The sequence below is a fragment of the Pagrus major genome, chromosome 19 (genome assembly GCF_040436345.1).
Source record: "Pagrus major chromosome 19, Pma_NU_1.0".
NCBI lineage: Eukaryota > Metazoa > Chordata > Actinopteri > Spariformes > Sparidae > Pagrus > Pagrus major.
The window spans coordinates 12,490,342-12,510,466 of NC_133233.1; the positions used below are offsets into that span (position 1 = coordinate 12,490,342).

Here is a 20,125-nt window from a genome sequence, read left to right on the forward strand (position 1 = left end):
GCATGCAAGCGTGTATGTTTGTGCACGCTGCAGGCTGCAGCCCCTGTGTGCCGTGCATGAAAACACCTCACACATACAACAGGGGCCTGCTCATGGAAAAATCAATATGCTGGTGATAGAAATATGCTAGAATGTTCTGTAGGTGAGAGATTGATCTGAGCTCCGCAGAGGGTTCGACCCGTCCGAAACCAAATAATGGTCAGGGGCCGGCGACCTCCACATCTCCACAGAAAACAATAATTATAACCACACCGTGTACGCCTTGACTAAGCATAAAGGCCACGGTCAATGAAGGCTAAATGCTAACACTGCAAAGGTGGTGGCTCAGCATAAAGAGGAACTGGAGCTTTAAACAACAATTAGGTCCATAATAAAACTGTAAGGATTGGTGTTTTAAAGCAGGGGTTCCAAATCTTTTTGACAACACAGACCAGACAAGAGCAATCATTTTCCTGATGGACTCAGGGGATGGAATTTTTTCTTCCTTCACTTGCATGACCCACACGTGATGTAACCAGTTAAATGTTTTCATCGTCATATGTTGTGAATAAAATTAGTTTCTTGAACATTTTAATTCAAATAATCTGCCTTTTGATATGTTATAATATGTAATAGAAAAGATGCAGTACATACAGTATATGGCATATACTGTACAACAGCCTCCTTACTTCCTACCTGGTCTGCTCCACAGCCTGGTGGGTGGGAACCTCTGTCTAAAAAGAGTTTTTTTCACCCAAATGACAAAACGAAAAGCAGAATTCCCACACATACTGTATGTCTAATGGCACATACTGTATAAAGTCATGTAGATAGTTTTGGTTTCATTAGCAGGGTTTTGAGATAGTTGAATGGAATTTAAGTTGTAGCGCTCGCAGCATGGAAAAATGAAATCAACAGCAACTTCACGACAATTTCTCCCAGCAAGTCTCACTTGTAGGATTCATTTGTAGGAAGTAAACTGTGCAACAAATTAAACAAAAACTAAGGAAAATGAAAAAAAAAATTCTGTTTCATAATTTAGGCGAATTGACCCTTTAAAACGACCATGAACATAGACAACATTTAGGGCTGTGATGTGAATAATAGGTAGCATACTTTCTGTCTATGTAAAATAGTCACAAATTTAATCTACACAATTCGTGTACATGGGTGAACATTTCCCAGCATGAATTTACTATTCACAAACTGTTTTTTTTATAATCACTTAACCAAATTCATAACCAAATAACCTAACTTAAATCTAAGTAAATCCTTTGTGAAAGTAAAGTTGCTGCTTTAAATGTGATTCATAACCACCATTTAAATGTAAATCCATTCAAAAAAGATATAATCAGTACAAAGACTGCCTCTTTTTTCACTCAGTGTATTCACAGATTAAGAAGAGTTTGTTGATTACTATAATAAACAACCTGCATCATGATAATTGCACACTGCACACTGTGTCTGATAATATAATGAATATTCAGTATGGTTGGATGCATACAGTATAAGCATGGCTGTAGTAGCTTGGCTCTCCAGCACCCTGCACAATGCATGAGCAACAGAGCTGCACACAGTGTTCCCATTCCAAACCAAATAAAGAGCATTCATTCAGATTAGCAGCAGTGTGTGTTCTCTGCCATCCATAAACCAGATTGAAACCCACACAATCTCCAGTGCATGATGCACACCTTAGCTCACAGATCCATAGACTACCTTGGCATCACTGTCGGTGATGCTTGTGTCCAGCTTGGACCTGGCAGGTGCATTAACTCAAGCTGTCTGTGTGGAAGGCAACCAGGCACACAGACTATTAGAGAGAGACAGCCGGGCCGAAGCACCGTGTTGGCGTGAGGAGGTTTAATTGCTCTGTGTGGCACCGAACTAACCCTCATCATCAGGCATAGCCTAATCTAAATAAAGTCTCTCAACTATATTTTGTCATTTTATTCAATTATACTACATGAGGCAAAAAGGGGTTCCATGTCAAAAAATGTTCCCAGGCTGAAGCTATTACAAGTGTTTGGTTGAAAATATGATATGAAAATGCCGTAGTCGAAATTTTAAGTAGTTCTTGATAATCCCAAAGGAAAATATGCTAACGTATAAATTGGTCTTTTTATCCCACAGGCTTGACTGGCCAACAGAACATCCTGATATTACCTAGCCAGCCTATCATCAGCACAGCCACTTTTTGAGTGATGAGTCTCCTACAGGAACCAACAGCTGTATGTGCAAATCATGCATATAAATCAATTACCGGGGCCCTATGTACTTTAAATGCACCCATTAATTAAGCAATGTCAGACACAATGAACCGTGAAGTTCATTACATTTTTAGCATTCAAACCCGGGATTATTTGAAGAGTGCGTGAGAGAGAGGGAGACGGGTTTACCTAATGATTAGCCCCATAGCTCAATGTCGGGCAGACGCCAGCGGAAATTTCAGGAAAAGCTGTGGCGAGGGGAGACAGAACAGCAAGCGAGCTGTCTCAGCAATCCACCAAACACGAAAGGGCTGATCAAAAGGAAGGCGAGGAACGACAACAGCTAGAACGCGATCGGTGCCTGATGCGCCTACTTTTGAACTTTCAACTCAAACAAGCTCTCACACATCCGTCCATGCAAGTTCTACCTGGTGGACTGATGTGAGTCAAATTTGTTTCATAATCACTCTTTGCATCTTCACAGAAGCAGCGTGCACGGCAAGATTTATATGTATGCAAAGTTCTCCTGAAGAGCACATGCAACACAAACTGAAAACATGAGTGTTCTGGTACCAGTGATGTCACATTTTTTATGTATCCAGAAAGTGTCTTAAAAAATCTTTTAATCCTCGAAGTGAGGCGACAAAAATAAAACTCAAGCTCCTTCAACAGCAGCAATAAGCAGGTGTTTTTGTGTATGGATACATGTGTGTCCGTGACCTCTGTTTTGCTTCGTGCCAGGCCGCAGTTTGGTTCAAGTTTCTGTGAGATGACAGGAGAGGTTTGGGTGGGTGGGTGGGGGGGGGGCGCTCGGAGAGAAGAAGCTGGGCCCAGCTGCCTGGCATTAAGCAATGACCTCTGCATAATGAAAGATGGCGACAACATTTCCCACTCATTACAAGGTTCCACACTGTGACAAGATTTGCATATTCATATATTTTTCCCTCCACCTCCCCTCCCCGTTTTTTTTTTCACCGCAAATGATTTTTTTTCCTGTGAGCAGGACATCTGCCTCCCTGACACTGCTCTGGAAGAGGAGAAATAAATAAATATGTGTGCAGAGAGGCACATGATCTATCCAGATGCCACAGAAATATGGCACGATGTTGACATCTCCCGTACACCCCGACCGTGTGTGTTTTCCGCGGTTTAAGCACCAGGAAATCATGTTAGGGGTCAGCGGAGAAGAATACAGCTCGGGCACAAAAACCTGACAGAGGTGTGGAATTTATATCTGTTTTACATATTATTTTTCTGCAACGGTGACATGAATGCCATTGTCACACTGGTGTTGCAGGGTACACATAGTTGGGGACAACTTAAATTCATGGAGGAGAGGATCAGTAGATGTGGCGCTGAGCTGATTCTTTCTAGTCTTTAAGCTGAGGTGAGTTTTCTTTGTATAAATTATTCAAATAAATAATGCAATGAGGAAGAGAGGCTTGGAACATACATTTATTTACAGTCTGAAGTTAGAAAAATATAATAAAGTTTACATTTTCAAATATTATATGCAAAGACAGAGATTGAAAGACAAATGCTACACTTTCATTTAATATTTAAGATGACGCATTTCATAAAAATAAATATTATTCATGTACGAGAAGTCTAGTAAACACACATTCCAGCTTAATGTACCATCAGACTTCCCTGATGGATATTGTACTGTCGGTTTCCTCTGATCACAACACTGAGCTCTCCTCCTTACATTTCAACATCAAACAAGAAGCTGCCATAAATGAAGTTGGGTTAAATAGAAAAATACACACATGTATGCAAAGACAGTAAATGTACAAAGTTCTTCATCAAAAGAAATGCTTTCAAAATGCCTTAAAAAAACAATCAGTAAAGGTTTGAAAAGAGAAAAAAAAACCCACAAAGCAGCAAAAGTGGGAATTTGAATCCCTTTTATTTAGTTGGGTAACTTTAATTCAAATGAATCAGGCTGAGCTGCACCCGCCAACCGTGCCCGAAGAGTCGCCGATCTCTACGTGCAGCATAACGATCACCGCAGCACTTCTGAATACAAACTGTTTTATGTGAATACCTCAAGCTGAGGGCTACATAAATATAGAATTAGACAAAGTGTTATTTTTTTCTTTTTATGTTTTATTTTTCCCCCTCTTTTCTCGCTCTCCAGCAACATCCCCAGGTTGGGTTGGCTCTGAGCAGACGCAGGCACTTACTTCAAAAAGTTGCGGCTCCCTTATGATAGCTCTGCAAAAAGGTTTTCTTTTAACTTAAATCAGCAAATGTGTGGAGCGCAGACCTAGCGGCGTGTTTCTCTCCCCCAGAAATAATTGCTCCCAGGGATCAATTTGAAATTTAAATCGTGGTGAAATGGTGTTTGTCATTAACAATCAAATATTTGAACCATTGAAATACCTTTGCCCCCTCTGCCCCCAGTTGGAAAATATTGCACGGGGTGTTGTTTTGATGATGATGAAGTGAAAGAGCTGGTGGTGCTCTCAGAGAACATCACAAGAGAGAAAGCAGGACGAGAAACAAAAGCCATTCATCAAGAATTATGGATTCATATCAAAGCATTAACATATCAAAACAGGTACATAGACCAGAGGAGTATTTGTGCTTTCTTAGCTGCGTTGATTTTGCCTCTCGTGCTGGCGTCATGTTGTACAGAGACACGTGGAGAAAGAGAAGAGAACTGTAGATTTGAGGAAAAAGGGGAGAGAGGTAGTAAGGTAGGACAAACGGCGAGAGAGAAGAGCTTCCTGTCATCTCTGAGAGGCAGCGTCTCTGCTTAATGTTCATTAGGGGGCTGATTGAATTGGGGGGTGTAGCTCTGTCACTGTTAATGGAGTGATCTCTAATTGGAGCGCATTAGCTCTATAGGTTCTGGCTAGTGTCAAAGGCAGAGAAGGACAGGATGCATCACAAGCGTCTAGCACATCCGGTTAACACTGACGATACACCAAAAATAAACATCGTCATCTGTCGAGCATTGGAGAAAACAATCAATGACCTCCCTGTAGAATTATTCAAAGATGGACTGTTAAATCTGAAAATGCCATCAAATTTCTCTTACATTTTCCGCTTCCTTTTATAGGGACTTTTAGGCTGGAAAAGGCCTGTGGCTCTATCAGAAACAGAGCTGTTAGGTGTGTGTGTGTGAGGGAGCAAATGTGTGTCCATATGCATTGTGCCCCGAGGCTGCGACAGCGATGGTTTAAACATGGAGGTGAGGAGCAACTTCAAGGCCAAAGTAAGGTGTGCTCCTCATAATGACGAGCACGAATGGCCGCTATCGCCCTTCCGACAGGACCCAGAACTTGATCCGTAATGGCTGCCCATAAAGGAGAATCATCATCAATGAAAATGACAGGTTATTAAGATCCGATTTTAGGAGGAAGGAGGGGTAGGGCGGGGGGTATAGGCTTTAGTGTGATAGGTTAGCTATCTATAAAACCTTTAAAGCCCGGCCCTCAACGACATCAGTCCCGATTCCCATCTCCCCGCGCCCTGTGCCAGAGACACATGCTAATAAGCTCACAACCTTTAATTAAGCAATATGTGTAAGTAGGCAGCCATTACGGCCTGATTTGTGAGCCACTTCATTACACTGAGCACCGGCTAGCAGACACATATTCAATACAAATCAAGCTGGCCTGAATATTATCCTGCTTAATGTGAGGCCAATATTGATATTTTATCACTCGTGTTCTGATTAGTGACTTTTAGAATCTTCATTTCTCACTGTGTTGAGGCAGCGCTGAACACCTAACGACCTGCATTCATTAGAAGTGTTGCTGAACATTGTTTATTAGGTTACAAATAGTCACTCAGTTCACATATACTATTTATGTTTACTTGCAGAGGGATGCAAGAGCAATATCATTTACTTTATCCTTCATTGTAATGAGTCAACCTTCCATCTTTTTACCTTTAAGACTATTTTAAAGTCCCCCTTCACTCATAAATGCATTTCTCCTCGTCTCTACAGAGCTTCACTGTGTAGAAGGATGTTTTCACACTCATCTCTTAAAAGTGTAATTTTTTTCTTGCTCATTGAAAATGCGATTTTAAAGGGGCACTATGTAGTTTTGGAGAAGAAATTCAAACTCAGAATTTTAATATTTACAATATTAATGAGGTAATGATACAAACTCAGAAATATTTATTTTTCCATAACTGAATAAACAAGCTGTTCTCAGAGGAAAGTAAGGTCCCCAGAACACTGTTTGAAGCTAGAAAGGTGGCAGGGTCCGCCAAATACAAACAAAGTAAAACCAAAATCACCAATAAAACCAAAAATCAATCAATAAACATCTTCTGATTAAAATTTCTTCCACAAAACTACAAAGTACACCTTCAGGAGGCGGGCCTACGAGCATGATCACAACTTCTTTGGAAGCAGATCCTGGCTCAATATTCAGCAGGTGTGGAGGAATGAAGCCTTCAGTGCACATACTTGAGAACTGACTTTACAGTATGTCAATATAATAATATATCACTGATAAAAATTATGTGCATTTTCCTACATTCTGGAATTTTCATATAGACCTTAATACTGCACGTGTGGAGGGAATCTTTAAGCATTTTTTTTTTCTGACATCTAAAAGTTTAGTTTAGTACCCATGAAAAACTACACAACTACACAGCACACATACTCGTATTTTATACTCCTGAGAAAAAGCTTTTAAAAAGAAGTATTAAGATATTATATTTGGATTATTCAAGAAATGTCCCAACTGACATGGAGACTTAAACGAACAATGTGTAGGAATTTTAGTGGAAAACATTCAAAGATTAACAAAAATTATCAGCAGAATGTGGAGAAATAACAGTCTTGATATTAAGATGTCAATGTATTGTGTTGTGAAGTTAGCATGCTTACCAGCTAGCCACAGCCCGTTTCGGTTTCAACATTCCTGGGCTAGTGGTGTAAACACCAACACAGGCTGGACCACTAGATGCATGGTTAAACAAGCTAACAAGCTAACTAGCTAGCTACAGCTACAGTTAGCGGCAGTTAGCTATTACTCTGGTGATATGCTGCCCCCAGTTTGTTTTGAGTATGAATTCGGCAGTTGGCCAATTCTTACGTATTGCAGCTTTAAGTAAACCAAACGAGTGATCAGGTCCAACGATCTCTTCCTTTGCTTTGATATCATTGGTGGAGGTCTTGCAGTGCAAAACTGGAGCCACACCCACTCCCTCCTACCGGCTCAACACGGTGGGACCCTGAGGGAACGAAACATCGGGATGAAACTGTGTAAATTCTGCTAAACAAACAGCAGGTATGAAGGGTGTGCACAGGTGAGAGGGTCACATGTATGATGAGGTTTACTTTTCTTTGTGTGTTCTGTGAGTAAGCTGATAGAAAAACAAGTTTTTAAGATAGTAATAAAGGTGATGGTAATGTAGAAGCATCACTCACGTCCGAATAGTTTCTTCCGTTTCCGTAGCGGATGTGAAACACTTGCACCACCCTTGTCCTCTCTCTGATTGGCGGAGCCCTGACCCTTGAGGGGCACCATCCTGGCTGCTTCGTCCACCACATCCACGTCACCAATCACCTTCAGAAACACAACCACTGAGTACGAGACTCGGAAAGGAAACTTAACAACAAATGAACAATGTTAAACTTAGCTGTTCCAGGAGGCCCTGAAGCCAAATGTATCAAGCATCTCAAAGTACAGGTTGAACTTGGATGACAGTGACTGAGATTGGCAGGAGAACTGCTATTTTCCTCGAGGCCTGCAAGTAGTGTTGTCATGCATAGTCTCTGCCTCTGTCCCGGTGCTTAGAGTGAACTTGGAGGAGAAGCAGAAATGGAGACTTTATATGACACACTACCTCTGGTCCCAGAGGGGGAAACAGCTCTCACAACTCCGCGTTGGCCTACTTATGTACAGTGATATGAAATACAACTTAAATCTCACTGGTATGAGCCATGATAGAATGACACCATGTCAGCTTCTCTAAAAACAAAAATATATATTTTTTTGCGTAAATAAATGAGGATAACACATTCTGTGAAACTGTGATGCATAAAAAAAAAATAACTGGAAATGTAATAAAATGATAGGTTGAGTCAAAATTGCTCCTGCATTCTTTCCACACGTCTATATTTCATAGCAGCGGCATCAAGTAGTCATGTCAGAAAGGTAGGCTGGCACTTTTCTATGGTTGCAAATTACACAGATAGAGCAGCAATTGAGCAAACTTGAAAAAAATGTGCCACAGAGTGCTTCTTTATCTAAAACTAGTATAAACTTGCCAGATAATTACATGCGGTGTACTTTGGAGAAGTCCTCCTGCTAAGCAGATATGGCTGCCAGGGAGGCATTAATCTCCTCATGCAACATACAGTACGTAGCCAAGGACACCCCCCCCCCTCTCTCTCGCTCTCCCTCTCTCTCTCCTTGTCTGTGTCTCTGGTAGCCACACACACACACACACACCGCATACCGAAAAGATGGCACACACACAGCATACAGAGCACACTCACTTCCTGTATAAATCATATTCATATTTCTGAGGGCTGCCGATGACCTCACGGCAAATGAAGCGTGGGTCCTCAGCTCCGCAGCGGCAATCAAACGTGCGGCAGAGTAATTACAAAAGAGGGGTAGGAGGGAGAATTGATGCGGTTTGTCAATTAATGTTGCTGCAAGGTGTTTTTCTTTTTTTTTTTCTTCGAAAGGTTAACTTCTTCATATTCTCCGCATGCTAAATTAGGTCAATATTTGGTCCGGCGAAGAGTCGTCGTCGTCGTCACACGCAGACGGACGGCGGGCTGAGTCACGGAAAGACGAGACAAAGGCTCCTTGTTAATGAGAGATTTGATGGCATATCATGATGATGAGGTGTCCCTTATGAAAGTTCAATCCTTTGTTGCTCTGCCTTCCATTTCTCATCCTCGGTTCATCATCGTCCCTGTCATTACGACCACTCATCATCACATTTATCAACTTTGTCATCCTTATTATAAAAATCTACGAACTATAAGGGCATACCCTCAAACCATGCATGTAAGATAATTAAATGAATACAGTTAAACCCTCACCATGTGAATAAACTGCATACCTTTTGTTTCTACAAATGGTTAAGCACATCCACCCTCGAAAAAAAAGGGGGGGGGGAGCCGAGCCGAAATTGCAGAGAAAAGTGTTTTTATTTATACAAGTCGCTGGAGATGCTCATCATCAGCGTTTTTTCCGAGCCATAAATAATTTGCGCAGAGAGGTAATATTCAAGCTGGCAGAGCCTTAGTTGTGCATCTTTAATGGAAGTTTTACAGAAGCTGAGCCAGTTCTTGCATATGCTGCTGCCTCCCATATGGAGGAAAGGAGACAAAAGGAGCACAGTTGGCTTGTCCTATCTTTTTATAAGTCCGTCGACACTTAAATGCTAGCCCCGGAGAAAAAAACGGCACAGGGGGACATAAACCCACTGTGGTTTTAGGAGGGAAGATAATGACTTTGCCTGCATTAATTTCTTCATCAGCCATCTTGTTTCTTCAGACAGAGTGGTTATGAGGCCTTCTCTGAAGGTCCTAGGTTATATAGACGCGTTTCCCTGCATAATTTTGGCCCTAACAGTTGTTGTCAGCAGTGCGTTTTGCGAGTCGGCAGCTGGGGAACATCTGTTTATAGGTAATGAGTGTTTGAAAAGCAACACCTCACTTTACCTTTAATGTCTTTTATTGGAGCACACTGATGGGAACGCAGCTTTAACTTTTTGTATTGTTGTGATTCAGCTGGAAGATTCTTTCAACATGGTCAATAGTACAGACATCTGCCTTGGGCAAACAGGCGGAATGAGAGCATATGATGGATCATTAATATTAACTTTCTTTAAACAGAATTCAATATGCAACTCAATAAAGACTTCATTATCGTTATATATTTTACTTCACACCCACAACTCAGAATTTACTCCCTCCATTTCTACTTCTTGCTAACGATGCAGCACGGAAAGCAAGAAAAAAAAGAAAAAAACCTTTCTGGTTCAATAATGGCTGAATAAACAGCAGAAATATTCAGTTTCTCATGACTCTCACTCTCCAGCAAATCAAACAGGACACACCTCGCTGTTCTGTTCCTTCCAAACAGTGTCTATAGCTCAGGGCACTTCTTCCAGGACTTGCTTTTTAAGGTGTTCGTTTAGACAAATTTTGGGTGTAAATTTGAGGGTATTATGCAAAGCTGCCGACCCCCGGAGCTGTGGTCATGTTAGTCTAAGGGAGGAGCAAGACCTCCGGGGCATTGGTGTCCAGGACACTGCCTGAGAAAACAGAGCTCTTTAAAGGAAATGAGCCATCCGTCAATATTTCCTCAGTAAATGGAAACAGACTCCTTAAGTAGCAGGATTAGTCTTTTAACTAACTGGGACAGAGGATAGAGTCACGTTATTGTCACTCTCCTCCTCCTATTTCAAGTGTCATCTACGCTAATTTCAAAACAGAATAAAAATAATTAATGTATGGTAGATACTACGACTACAGCAACTAATAATAATAATAATAATAATGAGAACAAAATGTTTCCTTTGTGCACAGTACATGTCCTGTATTGAAACGTTAAGCCAAAAGTAACCATATGTTGATAAAACGCAAGAAAGCCTGTGTGAAAATAGTGAATACACTTCAGCATATTTGGCTTAAAGTAAAACAAATTAGATTAGTTTTTATTGCTCAAACAGGATTCATGCTACATAATACCGCGTCTGCTAACGTAACAGTGTAACCACATCACCATAAAACATGCTATTATTCGGATAAGTGAATAAAGTAATAAGCCTATACGGGAAAACCCATAAAATTGCTTTAGAATGTCATAAATCTAAGAACTTCTCTGCATTACTGTGGTCACTGCAACTCACAGCACAGCTTTCTATATTTTTCATCTATTTAATTTTTGTAGAAGTGCCGGCACGGCTTTTATTCCTCTCTGAGGAGCTGTCACCTTACATCTGAAGGCCAGTTTGTACACAGCACCCTGTCGCAGTGTGTGCATCGCTGCCAGAATTATATAAAGCACTAATAAAATCAGCTCAAGTGTTCTTGCGAGTGCAGGGGATGCCCTTTGGTGATTCCTGGATCTTGCTCTATACATAAAACCAGTCTATATATTCAGGGGAGGATTAGTTTTGAATATGTAGAGCGGGGGTCCGCGCTGCGAGGCGAAGGGGGGGAATGGCATCGTGCTCTCTCGGCGGTGCTGAGCGTCGGTGTTATCGCTCCCCACTACCAGCGGGTGAAAGAGGACGCCATCGGCATCTCTTGCTACTGGAGGTCCCTGCCTGTTAAGTTGCGAGGAGCAGACAGCAACACCCAAGGGACGCAGTGTGTGTGAGAAAAAAGAGAGCAACAGAGAGATAGAGAGTGTGTGTGTGTTTGTGTGTGTGTGAATGTGTTTCCCAAGGACAGTAACACCTATCTTTCACTTAACGTGGCCTCTATGAAACTCCCCTCACAGTTTGAAGAATGAAGAATCAGCACAGTAGATATGATTTTGCACATTGCAGGAATTCATTCTCTCGTGAGCGTGTCCGGGTTATGAGTGTTGTAAATTTGTGTCGTGAGTGTTTTTCACACTAAGAGAAGATCTGCACGTGTTTGTCCGTGTCAACCAGTGTGTGCTGTTTGCCTCTGAACAATCCCCCCAGATGTCTCATCTGCTATGCACAGGTCTAGAGGCTACACACACACACACACACACAGACGCACACACAGACACCGCGACACCAGTAATAAATATACCACGCTGTGTGTTTACTCACATAAGCTCACCATCACTCAAATTATGACGGAGAACCATTAGAACGCAAAAGAGCCTCAGAGCTAATTGTTAGCGCATACCACCCCCCTCCTCACTCACTCCTCTGACATTCAAACTTCAAAATATTAATTTTGTTGGGACGATCCAGGTTGCTCTTGGGCGACTGACAGAATGATTGAGGAAAGGAATGACTTCTTGCTGCTGCAGCAGTTGTCACAAAGCACTACTTTTAATTAGGCAACAATCTGTGAGCCAGTCTGTTTCTGACCTGCCTGTCTTGCAGGGACTTGGAGGACGAGGAGCTAAATATAAGTTGCGATAATTACAATGCGCCTGCAAAGTTAGGCAGCATTGTGTGCTTCTTCTTTTTTTTTCCCTCGAATCAAATTACATTTCATCATAAGTCATAACACAGTGTTAAACAGGATGGGGGCGCTGGAATTTTTATTATACCACACAGCTTTAAATGGTTGTTACAGGCAGGGGAGGCCAAGAAAAAGGTGAGTTTTGTTGACTTGTAGTCGACATCCACATGATGAACTAAGTCTTGATTCGTTTCTCAGGGCTAGTCCTGTCATTACCTGTTTGAAAAGAAGCAATCATTTGAATGTGGTTTCACCCGAGGAAAAAATAAAAATCTGTCACAGTTATTCACCCTTTCAGACCACAGAGCTGTACTGTTGTCTTCTGATTGTTATGGAAGCACAATAATGAACTAGTTACTGCTTCTGTTTGTGTCCTCTGTTCAGAGAGGGAGGAGAGACAGAGGAGGGGAGAGGAGGGAGTGTTTTGTGAACCTCCAACCGATCTCTCCACCCTTTTCCCTTCTATTTGTCCTCTCCTTCTTATTTCCCTGCCTTGGCGTACATATGTGCTCTCTCTGTATTTTCGGTCAGGCATTTAACTCCATCACCAATATGATAAGGTAGAGTTGACCCTGAATATTGCCAAATACAACCTTGTATTTATTGCAAATTCAAAAATATAATGAAAACACTTTTTTGGAATCTTGTAATACAATAATACACAATTTGTATCCCACCTCACTGATAGCCCCATCTGGTTGGCGGAGGAAGTGCCTGTATCTTTGTTTCATCCCGCTCAGGTACAGGGTGTAGATTGCAACATGGGTGCTGGTCTCTCCCTCTGGTAGCGGTGCACCCTCCGTCTGGGGTTCACAAGGGGCTGCAGAGCCTGCAGAAGGGTTGTCCACTGGGCAGATATAGTCATAGACAGCCACCTAATCAAGCACACACAAAGGGAGATGATGGTATATTTGTAACAGTATGTTCAAGAGCTTGTGGAAAGCTCTGATATCCAAGGCCTCAAAGTGGGATGCTAAATACTATTGTATTAACATAAGAAGACATAAAAAATGCATGCAAAAATGAAGGGAATCATTTAGAAAAGAAAGTTTGTTCAAAAAAAGATTAAAGGTTTCCATCAAACCTGGGATATATTCGATGTAAAACACCCCTCAACCATCGCTATAGCAGTAACTCCTCAAATTACTCAAAAATAAGTGTCAGTATCTTTTAAATCCCATGTGCAACATATTAAAATCAGACAGAACTGTACCTTGTAAACAGCTTAGATGTTTTTTTTAATTAACTGCAGCCACCAGATAAGCACCACTGGCGTACAGTATACCGGCACACTAATTCCTAGCAGTGCATGAGTCCTATGGGGCCTGATCCATGGCAGGTAAAGAGACAGGTTGTGTTTGTGATCATGCATACATATGTATAATCCTGATGGCAGGCTTGTTTATGACTCTTTGTGTTTGTGTGTGTGTGTGTGTGTGTGTGTGTGTGTGTGTGTGTGTTGGGGGCTCACACACACCTGTAATGCGCTGCCCCTCTGTGTTAGGGTGAGAGCAAGCGGAGCGTGTAACACGTTATATAGGTCATGTAACTCGAAGTCATCCATGTGTGAAGATCATGGAAGCTCTGTGCCGTACTGGAGAAGGCTCGAATGTCTGATCACATGCATTATGATAGATCTTACACATCATATTAACTGAAAGACAAAATAGTATATTCACATGCACAGACAGTAAATATAACCCCAACCCTGACCCTAACCCCAAATTGTACCCTAACACTAACCCTAACCCCGATCCCCATCCCTAACCCAATACTGCCAGGTATAGGTAGCCCTTTTGGGAGACTTTTGAAGGGTATTTGCGTGTCTCTGTATGTGTATGGGTGCCATATGGACCACAATCCAAACATTAACTCTCACACCATAGACTTATACCAGGGTGAACCTCATGCACACACACACACCAAGTCACACACACACAAACTTCACAAACACCCACTCAGAGTCACAAAGAGGAGGAAGTTTTTCAAGCAGTTTGTAAAACTCAAGGTGACCCCCTAATTGGCTGCGTAATTATGATTCGTCTAAAATTACGGGAAAAAAAGGAAAAAAAGGCAAACTCATTCAGCGGGCCATGAGTGGCAGGGTCAAGCTGAAGGAGAGGTTTAATTTGGTGGTGTATCGATGTCACCCCACACTTATAAACGGTTAGCCAAACACAACTCTAGGCACTTCACCGAGAAAACAGTGGGAGCCATTACCCCAGCTTGCAATTAGAGACACTGCATCAACTGCAAACCAGACGGCCCCATGAGTAGAAAGGACCTCATTGTCATAATGTCAAAGAGTCACAAGGGCAGAGAGAAAGAAGACTAGTTAGGAACATTTAAAGAAAATGTGTGTGTGCGTGTGAGTCTAAAGAGGAGGTGGGGACGCGGGGATGCATCTCTTCAACGCTAATTAAGACGCTCATTAGTGGAATCGTCTCAACTGCGCCTTGCCTCTAGCTTGGCCTCGGCCCACACTGGGGGAAACTGATTACCTGAATTCCTTAAGTAATCAGCACCTCTGCTAGGCAGCAATCAGTCTGTTTGGATAGTGTGTGTATGTTGATTTGCTGCTTTTTTCCCCTCTTTATGAGGAAAACACAAGTGAGGAGTGTGTAGAAAAACTCCTAGATTTCTTCCTAAGTCGTGGTTTCATTATACAGTAAGAGCTCGCAAACATTTGAAGTCATGAGGGGAAAAACTAAGTGAGAAAACATCCCACTTTCCCACCGTACTGGTCACAGGAAGTGTGCCTATGACCCCGTCGAGGATTTCTTAAACCCAGCTGTACAGCGGTGATAGAAGCACCGTGGATTGAGCCTCTGTACTCTAAGTCACTTTGGTTAAACACACCTGCTTAAATTCCCCTGTGTGGTGTGCATGTGCATGTATTTTGGCTTGCATGAAAATAGATTTTTTTGATGTTAGCCATGCCACCATCCTACGCTAATTAGCACGTGAAATCCAGTTGACAAGACTAGACAAAAGCCTGAAAAGGTGTTTGTGTGTTCGGTTTGGGTGATGCCATTACATGCAATGCACCATGGCTCTCAGGATGTATCACTGCTGAGACACAAAAAGGAAAGAGCATTAGAGGGGCCTGTCTGCTCTACACTACTCTGTTCTGGTCTGTTGTGTTGCGTTATGGTGCTAGCCTGGCTTCTAGCCCTAGCTTGAGTGCTCTCTCCACTCCACCATTGTTCCATTTGATAGCACTAAGTGACTGATTTAGGTTCAATGCCTGCATGGAGCAGACAGGCCAGCTGTGGGTTAAGCAGATAGCATTCAAGTGAGCTAACCCAATTCAAACCCAATCAAGCCGGGATTTATTGTTGGGGTCTGTATTTAGAAATCTGATAGAGTCTGCATCAGTCCCTTGACTTGCATCAGGAGAGACGGGCCTTATTTCTTTTAGCGGAGGACTATAAACGGCAAACCATGTTTTCCAGCAAGGACATAAATTTCAGAATTTGTAGACATTACCGCAAATGCACGCGGAGAATGGGAGGGAGGGACAGGGGCACAGGAAGTGGGGATGGCACAGCTGCAGACGAGGCTCCATGGTTCACAAATATAGTCTGTCTGTCTTTCTGGGAGAAGATGCGATTTCACACCTACCGAATCACACCATACCACATATGAATGCAGAATAAAAGCAATCAGTACTTAAATGCAGGCGCCTGTGGAAGGCTTTTCTTTTTAAGAATCCACTGTGACTTGTAATAAAATTTGACTGACCTGTCAATCATTTTTATTCAAGTGCGTGCAAATATAAAGTCTGTCAGGAGATGGATTTGGAATTCTTTAGCTGTTTTGTTAGTTTGAGGCCAAAAAATAGGCATCACTGCCTCGGAGATAAAAGGATACATACGTCTAAAAGGGATATTCTTTTGTGTTATATTTAAAAAGTGACCCATATTCATACCTAAATTAGGATTTGAACTTGCAACTAACAGCTAAAAAAGAGGGCAGATGGTTTCTGGGAATTAAATAGTAATTTTCCACTGGGTGACAGGCTGGTCTAGTAATAGCTATACAGTGTATTTTATATATTTATCTCACATGTCCTTGACTGTCACAAATATCAGTGTCTGACATTTCCATCCATTTTGTGACATGTCGGATATAAACACAGTGTCTAGAGTTGACCATTATTAGAAAAGGACATTTCTGCTCTGACCCCATCCAGCATGTCCCTGCCGACAACCACAACAGTTCCCAAAACTCGACCCCATGACCTCGCAGAAAACTTTGCTATGTTCGGATGATAATCAAAACACAGTGTCAAAATGGGACCTAATCACAGGCCTAGAGAGTCACTCACAGATAACTAACATGTGCCTTAATCCACCATTTTGAAATGCTTCCATGAGGGGCAGAGGTGGAAGAAGTACTCAGATCTTTTGCAGCAGGAGGCTGCAAGCCAGAGTTCAAATCTGCGTTTAACATTTGTAAATGTTAAACCACTGGATGTTTTTTATGGGGGACCGCAGTGTTCCAACACTTTGAAATGTGACAACACAGGATATTTTTAAGGAGACCTCGGCACTATTTTCAGCCATGTTTATGGCAACAAAACCGGCTGTTTTTAATGAGGCCTGTTTGTGGTGTCCAAAACAGGTATTTTAAGCCAAAACAATATGTTTTCCTAACCCTAACCAGAGCATAGAGGCAGCATTGTGACACAAGAAAAATTGAAAATGTTTAACTTATCTGTGGTTTTGCAGAAATGTACTTACTACCACTACTACTTACTGTACTTACTATGTTTTTTGTTGATCATATATTATATTATTAACTGGTTCTGCAAAATAACTAGTAACTTATTAAACATGTGTAGTGGAGTAAAGAGCACAGTATTTCACATTGAATTGTAGTGTAATACAAGTACAAAGGAGCAGAAAATGGAAATAATCAAGTAAAGTACACTTCAATTCAGAACTTGAGTAAATTTACTTAGATACTTTCCACCACTGATGAGCGGGGACGCATCACTGAATAATAATCAAAAGAATAATAACAAGGCCCTTTTCTTAGGTATTAAATATCAAACTTTTATTGTGAAAAGTTTGAGTATACATGTGGCCACCTAAGTAAATGTTTTGTGAGTGATAGAAATACCTGTGTGTGCTTCTGTGTGCGACCGAACTGAAACGACGAGAGAGGGAAACGTCTCAATGGGCAGGCAGACTGAGCCGGGCTGGCGACTGTCCAGCACAGGAGCCTAAGGCGTGGGCACGAACAGGCCTGTCAGTCCCCCTGATCCTTTAATGATTGATCCAAACTAGATAGCCATCATTACCATTCGTGCACTCTCTCTTCCCCAGGTCTCCCTCCCTCTGTCTAATTTTACCTTCCATTTGCATGTTCCCATGAACTAATTAAATCTTTCCCCTGTCTCTCTCCACCTCTCCCTCTCTCCGTCTCTCGTTCTCTCTCTGTGTCCATTGGTATGAAAAATAATGCGGCACATTTTTGGCACATTATTATGTATGAAATGTGAGGGAATAATGTATTCCAGTTGGTTGAAGTTCTCCAGACCCTGCTTGTAATGAGCGCCACAGAAGTAGACACAGTGAATGTTATACCTCCATTTTCTCCCCCTCTCTTCTCTCTCGCTTTCTTCCCTCTTAAAGACGAAAGTTGCTGACCTTCCCACTGTCTGCCACCCACGCGCTTTCTCCATCCGCTTCCCACCCTTTGCGCAGTCACACATCGGAGGACTGGGCGTTTTCCTCCTGCCACCGCCATGATCATTTTGGTTTGTAGTTCTGTCCCACTTGGCTTTAATTTACAGTGGGAAAATAATTAGAATCTCACTTTTGCGAAGAGTGGAGTGAAAATGTAAACAATGCTTCCCTGCGGGCGGGTGCTTCATCACTTTGACAGGTGCATTTGAATTTGCCTGGGTGGCGGACAGGCTTGGTTATTTATGTGTCAGTCGCACATGGAAGCCCCGGCTGTGGCTGGGACTACGGTTGGGACTGAGACTAGGGTAGAGATTGGAGATCTGTGGTGTGGGGGATATAGGTTTTGATTTGGGAGAAAACTGAGGATGGTTTTGGACCTGGTACTTGGAATTGGGCTGTGGCTGGTTCTGGCACTTAGAAGGGGTGATGTCAGGATTGGGAAGGGAGCTGGATGTGGAGCTTGTGCTATGGCTGAAGACAGATTTATAGCTGTAACGAACTGGAAAGAGTACTAGTCCTAATACCTGGAAGAAGTTGGAATTAGGAAGTGAAGTATAGCTCGGTCTGGCCAAGGGAATTTGGATGTGGATGGTGCTTGAGTAAGTTTGGAAATAAACAGGAAAAACCATATATGGGCTTGGCTGGTAGCGGCATCTTGTAATAAGTCTGGAGTATTTTCAGCACTCACATCCTTTGAAATGTTTATAAGGTGCCAAGTCATCTAGTTATTAGCCAGTTTTCTCTAAATACATTTTGATGTTGTACCAAAGATGAACCAAATCTGAGTCACAGAAGTGTTGGCATCATAACTTACGTAGGAAGCATTTAGAACTACATATTTGAGCAGTTCTGGTTGTTGTTGGTGGGATACTTCATTTGGACCACTGCAGCTGGTTAAGATAGGTCAGTTTGGTAGCACTCAGGGATGTACAGGGTTGTAAAGTTGAGAGCTTGGACTGTCCTGAAGTCTGGTGCTGAAGCAACCGCACAATAATTTCAAATATGCCTGAACATTCAAAGAGAGCTTGTAAACCATCCACTCCATGTTCACATATTCATTCAATATTTATTTGTTTGCTCTGTTTGTATTGTTTACAACTTGTATATAGACTTTATATAGAGTTTTACTTATTTACATTTATTTACTTATTTTCACATAGTAGTGTACAACACAGTCCTGACTATCTTAATTCTCGACCATTCTTCACCTTTATTTGTTCAGTTTTTATTATCCTGTTGTCTATTCCTGTGTAAGCACATGAGAGCAATGAAAAACTGGTGTTAAATTCCTTGTATGTGTACACATTGGCCAAGGTAGCTGATTCTGATGTTCTCTATCACAGTGAATTGATATAAAACAAACTTTTGTCTCTGATTTTATTTAGATAAAACAGAGACATCAGTCAACATTGTATCAAAACCTTTCATTGCCAGTTATCATCCTACAATGTCTGCAATAGACTGAATCACTGTGACATGGTAATAACAACAACTACCTCCAGCTAGAAAACTGGCCGTTTGTTTGCATTGTGGAGATATGTAAACTTATTTGTGTTGCCATTTTAACGGTAACATTAAAGATAAGTAAAACATGGTGGTCGAACCATCTGAAGTTTCGACTGTGTGTATTTTATGTATCATGTTGCTTTGCTAGCGTCTTTAATATCTACCCAACAGCACATCTCGCCGAGCTAATTGCTAGTTTGGGGTAAACTTAAGCTGTCATTTTTTTTTTGCCTGTGGCCCAACAGATTAATTAGGTCTCCAACTCAACGTTTGTGAAAGTTTTGTTATTAATAAGCTACGACAGCATCAAACATCATTTCATATGAATCAGATAAATACACTTTGAAATAGCATCTTTCAAAAAGATGGTTAAATTGTGATGCAGGGGTTTTCTACCAGGAAGTTATCATAAACAAATATTGTGGTTCGGTCTATTGAACCTATGTCATACAACTCCAGGCTGTCTACACTGCTTGCCTTGCACAGACCTAGTCGTGGGAATGGACCAGGCCTACTAGTGCCAATGATGCTTGTCATTAATAATGAATGAAAGATTTAAGGATCATTCTTTTGTATCAAGCAAATATAATATCAGAGCAATAGGAACTGCTTAGGAGGGGAGGTTC

At 41.7% G+C, this 20,125-nt stretch overlaps 1 protein-coding gene across 1 annotated transcript in view; it reads right to left on the reverse strand.

The window, feature by feature from the left end:
* Nucleotides 1-7,314: 7,314 nt before the first annotated feature.
* Nucleotides 7,315-20,125, reverse strand: part of ofcc1 (orofacial cleft 1 candidate 1) — a 194,271-nt gene continuing 181,460 nt past the window's right edge. Inside the window, exons 23-25 of the mRNA XM_073488057.1 lie at nt 12,975-13,172; nt 7,585-7,723; nt 7,315-7,388 (exon numbers count right to left, since the gene is read on the reverse strand). Of these exons, the coding sequence (XP_073344158.1) occupies nt 7,315-7,388; nt 7,585-7,723; nt 12,975-13,172 (411 nt within the window). The remainder of the gene's footprint in view (nt 7,389-7,584; nt 7,724-12,974; nt 13,173-20,125) is intronic.